General features: G+C 44.9%; 1 protein-coding gene across 1 annotated transcript in view; it reads right to left on the reverse strand.

Annotated features, from left to right (window-relative positions):
* The window catches only part of PGBD5 (piggyBac transposable element derived 5), a 36,924-nt gene extending 27,176 nt beyond the window's left edge, over window positions 1–9,748 (reverse strand). The window contains exons 1-2 of the mRNA XM_035899719.1: window positions 9,326–9,748; window positions 759–893 (exon numbers count right to left, since the gene is read on the reverse strand). Coding sequence (XP_035755612.1) covers window positions 759–893; window positions 9,326–9,739 — 549 coding nt within the window. The 5' untranslated portion in view covers window positions 9,740–9,748. The remainder of the gene's footprint in view (window positions 1–758; window positions 894–9,325) is intronic.
* Between the last annotated feature and the right edge of the window lie 1,862 nt (window positions 9,749–11,610).

Consider the following 11,610-nt stretch of genomic DNA (forward strand, 5'->3'; position numbering starts at 1 on the left):
ACCGCTGCTCTAGAACACCATATTTTCACAGAAGCTCTTGGGAAAAAGAAATATCAGAAAATATCTCCTCCTCACCTCTAGGTATCGAAATAAGTGGCCAGATTTTTCAAGAGCTCTCAAAATACATCGGCAATTGGGGAATCTGATAATTTGAAAAGTTATCCCCAATGCTTTACAACACTGAAAACAAACCCTTTAACACCTCTCCCACTCAAGCTCATATCACACCTTGAAGTCACATCAGATTTTCTTTCTTTGGTAGAGAAGTAGTGGTGTGAAAAGAGATGTAATGGGAAACTCCGCTAATATGTTTCTCACAGAAAAATGGACATCTTGATACCATATTGATTTAGTCTATTGGACACCGCTGGCTATCACAGATGCAGCGTTATACTTACAGAGAGAAGCTGACTCATTAAAAATGAGAGAAGTCACAGTACCTAGACATTTAGATAAACTTAGGATGTACAAACAGACAGACCTTTTAACTCCATTTCAATGTAATTAGCTTAGGGCTGGCAGCCAGATGGACAGTATTAGAGACAGGCACCCTCAGCTAAATCGTACAGCAAACAGAGCATCAGGAACTTGTCATCACCATCCGTCGGGTCTAGTATCTGCAGGAGGCAGAGGCCTGCTCCATTCAGATTGTAGCCCCCAGCAAGGTAATGAAGAGAAGTGACTATTACCTTTGGTCCTGCAACATATTTAAGGGCTTGCTGGAACTGAATCAAGACATCTGAAGAGGTAAAACCCACCTGGCAGATGAAACCAGTGGATGAGCACTGCCGAACCCAGAGACTGAATTTCCTCTTTTTCCTCTTGCGCAGCTCCCTCTCTGTGCACGTGGCAATGAAAACAGGATCCTCATCAATCAGGGGCTCATGTAGTACCTGCAGTTGGCAAGAAAAGGGGGCAGAGGGAGAAACAGAAGAGTACACGATTGCTGAAAAAAAATGGTGCTTTAAATTCTTCCAAGGAAATACAGTTCTTGCATTGTTCTTGTATGCATCACCTAATACAAAGGAGCAAACCCACTTTCATTCAATGCTACCATCCAACAAAAACCAAAGCCTGGCCAAGCACACTCTATTGTGGATGGCTACTCTACACGTGGTTTGCAAATGTTGCAATGCATGGCTCTCACTTCTCACTATCAGCTACAGTTTAACATCCCTCCAAATTGTGGCCTCTACCTCTCTTATCAGCTGCAGTTCAACATCCCTCCAAAATCAGGTGGGGCATGGAGGGTGGAGATTGTTAGTAGCATCCTTCTCCAAGCTTCATCATTAGCTTCATCTTGTTTGGCAGAATGTCTTCTACCCAGACATTCCCTACAATGTGTTGTAAGTTACACTCCTTGGTTACAGTAAAGGAAAACACACAGCAAAGAGGGAGAGAAGTTAAGGGAGAAAAAGGTATTTTCTGCTGCCACTTAAGGAGGTGATAAAGAGAAAGAAAACATTTTTCCTGGTGGCAGCAGCTTCAGGAAAGATACTTTTGCCTCAGGAGCTGAAAAAATTGACAAAAGGAGACAGAAAGCTAAAGGACCAGAGGCAGGAATAGGAAAAGACAAGGCAAACTGGAGCAAGTAATGAAAATCTGTGAAAGTGAAGCAATTTCTACATTCTGCATCCAGATGATGTAAGTGGTTCCCTGCTCTTTACAGCTGTTTTGTTACACTTCTCTCCATTAATTCTGTAGCAAAGTCATTAGGTTTTACACTATAGAACCCACCTGTAGAAAAGCTCTACCAGCTTCTTGCAGCTCACAGGTAGCTGTGCATAACACACACATCCCTGACTGCACGGTGTGTGAGTTGTCTAGGAAGTCACTTGTCAGAGTACAAATGCTTGGAAACTGTTGAAAGGTCTCAGCTGCTGACCGCTGACCAAATTCAGACATCTACATCTAAATCAGAGCAAGCCACTGCAGGCTCCCCTCTTAGTACACGAGAGGAAAGCAGTCCCAGCAGGCCATAACTCATACCTTTTTAAAGACCTCTGTAAAGTAAGTCAGATGGGTTATGATCTAAAGGAGCCCATTCTTTCCCAGTGACCATCACCCCACGAGACAGGTGCCCAGAATGCAGAGGCTCTCACCCTCAGACCAATCCTTTCCACATCTGCATGTGTGCTACTTTTGTGCACATCTGCATGCAACCAGTGGCAGAAATGAGAACAAAGCTGCATTAAACCTGGGAGCGATGCTTGCAGGAGAGATGTGGTGGGTAAGCAGTTAAGTACCAGTGATGAGCAGCTGCTGGCCTCCTGAATACAAGACGTCTGTTGAACACCACTCTGTCAGCCCAAAATAGGCACCCATGCCCTCCCCACGCAGTGGCGGCTGCAGACTTTCATTTATACGCACTTCACTTCTTAACAGCTCATAAAACATTCACAGGACCATCTGAAAGCACTCTTGTGAAATGTTCAAATTATACACCAAAATGCAGATGTGAGCAAGGAGAGCTGCACACAAAGCTATTTATTCTTAAAGCTGCAGCTGCCCCGTTTCCCCACTGGAGCCAAATCCTTTTCCTCTCTAGAGGTCCACATGAAACACTGCTCTTCCTTCCTGAAGGCCACCTGGGGCATTTCACACTTCCACCTCAGGGAATTCTGACAGTGTTTTGCAAATATTAAACATGGCCTCATTTGCTTTTGCCTTTCTGCCTCTTCTGTGCAGAGGGGAGGACCACATCCTTTGGGATAGGATTGGATACACTGTTAAAATTCCTCAGCTTCTGGAAAGGCCCTCTTACCATCATATGCCACTGAATGGTGAGGTTCAACTGTCAAGTCTCTCCCGCTGTAGAATGGGGAGCAACAGAAAGAAAAGGCTGTATAACCACCACTTGAGGACATTTTTTACCCTCTATCATCAGCTCAGCTCCCTCCTCTGCACCACAGCACCAGCTCTCCTCACAGCAGCTCTACTGCATCCTGCTTACTCTTTGCACCCTTTTCTGCCTTAGAAGGCTGAGTGAGGCCCGTCGGCCTTAAATTTAGAAAGCAAATCTGAATTTTGAAAACTTCTCCCCATCCTCCTCTTCTTCCCCTAGGAACCAGAGCTTCCCCTCCCTTCCCCTAATGCTTAAGTCATTCCCATTTCTCCAGAAGAAGACTCCACCGAAGTCCTTACTGAACTGCTGGGAAGAGGGAATGAAAATGGAAACAGAGTAGGGCAAGATTTGCTGCTGCTGCAAAGAGGGAATGTGGACAGGCAGGGAAACTGAAATGAAAACCCTGGAGCTTGCTCTTCTTGCTTCCTCCAGAGAGGGTGGGGAGACAAGTGTTGTCACCCCTCCGCATGCAACCACTGCTTCAACAGCTGTAAAGGACTTTGCAAGCAAGGCATTGTATGGGCTGTGCCTGCTGCTGGAACAGCTGATCCCCATCTCATTTTCAAAGGGGGTGATTTGTTGCTTCTGGCACTAACATGGTTTTCCTATGACAAAAGTTAGCCCTGTTGCCACTGGCCAGTCCTATTAGTTTGTTCACCCTCCTCCATTCTCAGTCTCCTTGCTCCTCCTGTAATTTCAAATCCATCTCTTTGCCAAATTCCCATGCAAAGTGGTATTTGCTCCTTCCCCATTCCTAAAAAAAAACCTGCTGTTGCTGCAATACCCGCTTTCTCAGGATTGAGCTTACTGCCCCCATGCCATGTTCTTTCCTGCTTCTCATCTTCCTAAATAAAAATCTACTTTCAGGCTTAATTGATTCCTACATGTATTTCTGGCCGCCTCTTCAGCATCTTTGACTCACTCCCCAAGCTCTCCCCTCTTTTCATTCTGACTTCCTTTGATGCAAGATAACTCGTGGAATTCTTCAGAGAAATCATCCCCATTGTCTTCTCTCAAATCCCCAGTTTTGTTCAGGTCTAAGAAGTTCCTCATCTAGTTTCTTTGCTATCCCATTGGGGTTTTTTTCCTCTTCTTTATAGCCATCCTCATCCCTGCTAGATCTTCTTGCCAAGCTTTCACTCTTTGTTTTCCCTTCAATATGTATATGCACTCCAAGTGTTAGAGTTCATCTCGGAGCCTTGCCTCTCCAGCAATTGCTCCATCTCACAACATCTTTCATTCACCGAACAAAACAGCTAGCCACTGTCAGGAGTGCCTTTCTTTTCCATTTTAGCTCACCTCCAAAGCTCTTTCCACTCCACAGTTCCACCCATCTTGCTCTCACCACAGCCCAAATACACTTGTAGGCAAAGCCCAGAGCCACTAACTCTTTGGTACTTGGACTTCCTGGACTCCATTGCCTTAGATAATGAACCAATATATCCTTTTTGCCTTAGATAATGAACCAACATGTCCTTTTTCTCTTAGCTCCATGGCCATCCTCAACAAAGGCTGCCTCTTCAGCCTGTCTGCTAGAGAAACTGCCTCAGCTTGTCTTGTCTCTGGCTTATGGTGGGTACTATCCAGTTGCAAACAGAGTCCCCTGGGTAACTGCAGCTGTATGCAGAGATTCTGCCATTGCTTCTGCAATAGTAGCTTGTGCTTCTGCTGCTTTTCTCCAAAGCTCCTCCTGTCTGAACTACATTCTATTCTAGTATCTGACATCTCTGCTTGCATATCTAGCTGTCAGTTCTGGTTTTATTATGCTGCATTTGAGAGCATCTCCCTCCCCTTCAGATAACCCATTACTATCTCCTGGCCAGTGAATCTGAATGTCAGTCTTTACCTCCAATGCCTTGCAAGGTCTTCTGAGCCAGGCAATGCCTGCATTGTCCATGCTTTCTGAGTAACAGCTCTAAAATGTTACTCATTTTGCAGTAATAACCTACTCACCCTGTCAAATTTTCGTCCAAGCCCACAGCCATCCTGCAAGTTTTCCTTTTGGTCCCAACATAAGGCAATCCTGCCCTACAGACTGCTGCTGGAAAGCTGTTCTCCTAGCCCATCACACTAGCTACATCACTTTATTTTTCTCCAGTAGCCACTCTTCTCCAATATATCAGACAGACTTTTTTCTCTTCACTTTCAAAGTCCTGTTTGGCTTATCCATGTTACTGTTGTTATATGTTACTGATCCTCTTTGCCATCATTCAAAGGTTAATTCCCACCTATGATGGAGCCATGATTTCATGCTCCTCTGCCCATTTGTTCAGTCTTCAATCAACTCTCTTCAAAGAAGAAAAAAAATCATCAGTTCTTACAGCACTCCATTACCATTAAGTAATTTAAAAATAGCCAAAAATTTTCTGCCGTCAAACTCTCCCTAAAATCTGGCTTCACCAGAGGATCAGCTAGCCAAAAGCTACAGGGCATTGGAAATTTACCTTGCTATTCAATATTCTTACTGCTCCTCTGTCTGTCTTTCTCCTGCTCCTCATCTTATACTTGGATGCCATCCTCTGAATACTTATGTCTTTGTGTTACACTCACAGACAGAACAGTCCTGGTTTGGGACCAGCACTCTTACAAAAAATCATTTTGAAAACAGGAAAACTAAGATACAGAGGTGTGACTTGAGCAAGATCTTACCATCTGGAAATGCCCACTACCAAATCAACATTTAGTCATGAGGACATGAAAGAGCAACGAGTTGATCAGCCTGGTTTTGCCCGTCCATGTTTTCAGAGCAGCTGTCGTCTAATGCTGCGAGTGGGTTTGGAAGAACCATGTTGAAACTGCTTAGCTGTACCCTACAATACTACCAAGAGCAAAACACAAACAAGCCCCCTAGTAACTGGGGAAAATTTAGCACCATGTCCTTGGACCAAGAGGTTGAAGTGATGTCTCTTTTTTTTTTTGCCAGGGAGTTCACTCCTGCCTGAGGTATGGACTTAAACCAACCATTCCCAGCTGACGTTCCACGGGGCAGATGCAGAGCTGTTTGTTCCAAAATGCCAAAGAGAAGGTACTTTGGAGGGAGAGGGAAGACAAGAGTGCCTGGAGTTGTGCTCCTGACCTCTCCCACGCCAGTCAGGGGCAGCCAGAGACAGCGATCCTGTCTAGTCACATCCCGCTGACAAGCACATAAATACTCAGCAGGCACAGAAAGATATTTGAGCTGTGATGTTATTTTCCTAAGCTCCTCTGGTTTCTGGAATTCAGTGTATATCCTTGACAGGTGAGTACCCTTGAATTTGTTGCAGTACACCTCCTGAGCTCAGGCAGGGCATCCTCCCTGTCTCCAGGCTTCCACTTGTAGGCAGTAGCACAGCTACAAAGCTAAACAGCACAGAGACGACACCGATTCCAGAAGGAGACCCCAAAACTCCACATCTTGTTGCTCAGGTAGCGGCAGCAGTTATTTATACAGAAGATGTCGGGGAAGGATAGCATGCAGAGAATATTCCTGTCACTCCTATTCAATCTAGGTCAGAACACCATTTTTTTTTATTTCAGAAATTGAAGCTAGCACTGCTTATAGACAATTACAGTGTTCTGGGCTTTCAATACCTTCATAAGCTGGAGAGTAATTATTTCCTTTTGTTTGCTCAGTTATTTAGCAAAGTAATTATAATTCACTAGATCGTTTTCTTTGTTTTGGTATATTGGCATAGTTCTTTCCTCCCTCTGTTTCCTTTCATAGAAACTGTGGTGTCATTTTTGCATGCACGTTTTTGGCAGGGGTTACACATGAGGAAAAAAAAAACCTAAACATTTTCTGACAGAAATTCTACTTGAAGAATCTTTTCTAGCTCTCTAAAAAGAAACAATCAAGAAGGAATAACTGTGAAGGCAGATGTTGCACTGCCTGCTGGATGCAGACTGTCTGCTCTGTCCGTAGGGGCGAGTTAAGCACGGCATCTTCCTAACCCGTATTCTGTGAGTCCACACGGCCAGAGGAAGAAAGTCAGTAACAAGTCTACCTACAAGCCCAAAGAGCCTTTCTGCCTTCAACAGCAAGGAGCCCAAGTCATCTGCTTGATGCCATTTACAAGACGTTAGCCTGAAGCTTGAGCATAGATCACGGATACCACAAGTGTCATGTTTAAGATACAGGTGTACCTTAAGCAACAGATCCATTTTGAGCTTGGGATTCCAGGTATGACCCAATACAGAAGCCTGGGCCCCTCTTCCCAAAATGCTTTCAGAGGCAGCACATCCAAAAGCCCATCTGAATGGGTCTTTCCCCTTGTCTTTTCCCTTTGTTTCTGTGTAACCAGGTTATTATTTTTAACCTTCTCTATTATTTCTCACTGGGCCTGACATTCTGGGTTTGATGTTTGCTGCAGTCTGCTAATCTGCACTCAAGACAATTTCCAGAGAGAGGTCTTTTCTGCTGTTTTGAGCAGATGGGGTCCACATCTCTTGAGACAGGTAGTGTCTGATGGCACCCAGGAGGACGTTAGGCACAAGGCTGCTTTCAGGAGGAGGCCTAGAACATCTCCCAGTAGGCTACCGGTGCTACAATAGAGTATTTTTGACAACAGAACCAAACTCTTTTTCTTTCTCACAGAGTTATTTTTGAAGCTGTATTTTAGTGCTTTTTATTCTGCTCAATACCACTGAAACATGCTGCATACAAATCACTGACGTAAACACTGACAGGGGAGCAGAGGAGTGGAGGGGGAAGGAAGAGAATTGGGCTGTCACTATTTCTTCCCCCCCCCCCCCTTTTTTTTTCAAATAGCATCTCCTTACCAAGCTCAGCACAAGCATACATTTTACTTGTGGAGATTTAGATGTTTTGCCACTGCAAATAGGACACTATGATTTTGTCAACTCAGTTCTCAAACCTTGCTCAGGAGTGGGGAAGGGAGAAGGGATATACATGCAAATCAAATTTTATCCTTTAATGGATTTGCACTCACAGCATGTCCCACAGCACACCATTATAAGCATTTACATTAGACACAGTGATCACATTTCTGAAGGCTTTATCTTCCTCCCATTGAAGTCCGTGGCCATAAGGATTAGATTTCATATCTTAATGAGAGCTCGGTTCCAACAATGCCGTGTCTCTCACTGCCTGTTTTGTCTTGATGGAAATGCACCTTGCTGGCATGGCTTAGTGAGAACACTCCTGCCTCTTCCCTTCTTTACTGTAACAGCTTTTTAGACAGCTGTGTTGTCCTGAATTATACAGGTATGATTTTTATTGTCTATAAAATAGACAAAACCAGTAATCCCTCCCAATTTCTTTTACTTCAGTAGATGTAATGCATCTATGTCTTCAGTAATTTTGTGCAGCAGGCAAAAATGTGATGCTTCAGAGGGAAGAAAAAGAGGACAATGGACACCACACCCTTTCCAAATGTCTAGGTGAAATCTTTATATTCTAAAAACAGAGAGCTGATTGAAAAGTTATTTCAAGCAGTAACATATTTCATGCTTTTTCTTTTTCCTTTCCAGACTTCTGAACATGACCAGTAGCAACAGCTCCAAAAGGAGATCATTTGTTCTGGAACAAAGTTTAAATAGTGTACGAGGAATATTAAGAAAAGATTTCTTTGCACTGTAAAAAAAAAATGTTCACCTGTACAGCTGTAGTCAGACAGCCACCAGCTACATAAGTTTCTGTATTTAGTTCCTTACCTTGTCTGCCCAGTCTATGGAGCAGTCTCCCTACAGAATAGCATTCTGCTTGACCCCTAATTGTATCCAGAAATGAAAATTCATTGGAGTCCTGTTTACTTTTATTCCTGGTAGTCTAGAAATATTTTCAGTTCACTGGCACGTTGGTTGCAAATCAACACATCAATAAGTTTTTCCATAGGAGCATCACCCACCATTAAAAACCAGGACTGGCACAAGGCACAGGCAGCGCTGCTGAGGGCAGCTGACAACCGCAGCGAGCAAAGGCACCTGCTCCCCTGCTTATTTTCCCTTTCCCCAGTCGTGAGGAGGTAGCTGTGCTGCTCGACCATACGGCAAGCACCTACTGCTAAGGTCAGGGATGAGGACGGTCACTCCTAGCAAACTCAGTTCCTGCATCCAACACTCAACCTGTACCAGGAGCAGCTACAGGTTTTCCCTCCAGCCCAGCTGCACTAGTTCTGCCCTTTCCACTCTCCCTCACAGAAGCAACCTGCAACCTCCCATCCTCAGGATAGCAAAACCTAGTGGTGCCAACCACACTGAGAAGCCTCCAGGCTTGTTTAGACAGCAAACAGCCCCAGTTAAGAGAGCATCATTCCTACTGAAACATGCCAGGTGCCTGCACTGCAGAGCTGTAAGTCAGACACTGACGAGCACTCGCACAGGACAAAGCACTGCTTTCTCTCATGCTTCATGAAGGCACGTGGCTTTACACTGTGAAGCCCTAGCTCTTTCTTCAGGCAGCTGTGCTCTGCGCTTTCAGTCATAGCGAGACAACCTAGAGCACCTAGGTTAGATGTTCCCTGCCAACAGGTTAACTCTTACCTGGGCTTGTGAAGGTTTAAAAGCGGAGTCAAAGCCATTCTGCAGAGAGTCCAGAAAAGGCTGGATTTTGTAGAGGCCGTGCGTTGTCTGGCTTGAGCGGAAGGCCACAATGTGGAAGTACTTCAGGATCTTCTCAAACCGTGATTGTGTCATGATAAGTGCAATGCTCTTGTTACTGTAGAAGCCACTGCTCCAGATGCTGAGAACGGACTCACAGTGGTGGATGCTTGTTGATATCATGTAGCCTAAGAAGGCCTTCATTTCCGTCAAGGTGACATCAATCCAGGCATCGTCGCTACCGAACCTCTCCTGGTACTTCTTGGCATACATGTTTGTTTGGACCACCATATTCTTTAGTACATTGTCAGGGACAAAGAGTTGAAAAAAGTCCATGGCACTGGCAGTCAGGGGCATTTTTCGTGTTGGACCTAGGACAAAACCAAGAAGGGAAGATAAGCTCACTCCTGATCATCATAAGGCATGTCCAACACTGGCAATTTAAAGCAGGATTAACCTTTCCTAAAGCAGGAAAACAAGGCCAAAGCAATGGCATGTCAGCTAATTCTTTTGAAATTGTACCTGCTGTCTAACAGATCTCATCAGAAAACTTTCCCCCTATATTCTCTGCCTTCCTCCTATACAATACAAATACAACACACTGAGTAGTTTCTTACTCCTTCCTCCTATACAATGCAAATACAACACACTGAGTAGTTTCTTACTCCTTCCTCCTATACAATGCAAATACAACACACTGAGTAGTTTCTTACTCTGCTCTGCACACTCATTAGTTTGTAGCATGCAGGCCTGAGAGGCGGCACGCACTTAATTTTTCCACTTATATGCTATCTGTACCTTTTCCCCCCAGCAGCTGTTTTGGCCTTTTTCTGGATAGTCCGTACACGTGTCAAAGCAGTGCCTCCCTCAACAACCCAGAAGGAAGGTGCTCGAGCCCTCCGGCGAGAGAGTGTTGTCCCCATCCCAGCTGACGCGACTCCTGGGCACTAGAACCTGATCCCACCTTTTTTTTTTGCATGTCCAGTTCCTGCCCAGTTCATTGCCATTAATCTCCTGTGACTTTCAAATCTGCTTCTGCTCCGCACACTGAGCCATGCAGATCATGCCTATGCACTTTTGAGTTCTGTGTCTCGGCCACCACACTGGAGCCTTGTCCTGCGCTCTGACATCCCCGAGAGAGCATGTTACCAGAACGAGTCAAAGACGCCACGTGGCTAGTGTCACTGTCCCAAGTCACAGGGAATATTTTTAGCATTACAGTGCATATGCTGGTCCTCTTCCTCCATAATGTAATAAGCTTTGCAGTCCCATGATGTCATTACTCTAGCTTTTCACTGATCTTGCACCTTCTCTGCCAGTTTCAACTATTCCATAAGAAAATGGGTGGGGAGGGAGGGGGAGAAAGAGAGGCTCCAAGGGTCGGCAGCACTGTATCAGTGTAACAAGGTTATCCAGTCAGACACCAGATTACATTAAGCCAAATTAGGAACATCGAGCTTGCAATATCAGAGATGCAGACACCAGTCCTTACAGCCCTCTCTCCTTTAATCCCTTCTATAAGCTCCATTTTAAAAGTAGTGTTTTTCATGCTCACACCCCGTGGCAGTGCTTTAGTCGCCAGGTAAGGGTGAGGGAGACAGGGACATTCTCTGTTCTCCTACAGAAACAGCGAAAATCAATGCACCTGAGAGGGACAGCACAGACAAACCCAATGGACAGGGCAGTGCTTAAGAGCAGTTCTACAACCCTGCGCAAAAGATAGTGTCATGGTTGTAAGCCCAAACTAAGAGTTGGATCCAATAAATACTGCGCCTTAGTTTAACAGCCTTCAGCCTTGGGACTATCTGAAAAGCACTCTTCCTGATCAAAAGCAGGAGTTCTGCCTAACAAGAGTGAGTCTTCCTTGCACTACATGGCTGCTTGGATCTCAGCATCAGCTCTCCCAGCTGAATCAGAGCACAAGATTTGCCATTCTAGACTCTGGCTCTGCAAAGGTCCACTACTGTGTTGGTTAGGTTGCAGTCTGCAATACCCCTGTCTCTCACCTCACATGCTCAGTTACAGCAACAATATAGCTTGCAGAAATTTTGCATGACACAGTACTATGAGGAACTGCACAAACATTGTGGTTGGACTTGCTCTTCAGCTTTAGTGTTTGGGTACACTCTGGTGAACTCAAACTATTAGAAGGACAGCAAAAAGAGCACCAAGACATCGAAACAGTGAACCTTCAGATTGCAAATGCCAAAAAAGCCAACAAAAGAGGA

This window comes from Egretta garzetta, unplaced genomic scaffold (assembly GCF_000687185.1).
Source record: "Egretta garzetta isolate BGI_Z169 unplaced genomic scaffold, ASM68718v1 scaffold118, whole genome shotgun sequence".
NCBI lineage: Eukaryota > Metazoa > Chordata > Aves > Pelecaniformes > Ardeidae > Egretta > Egretta garzetta.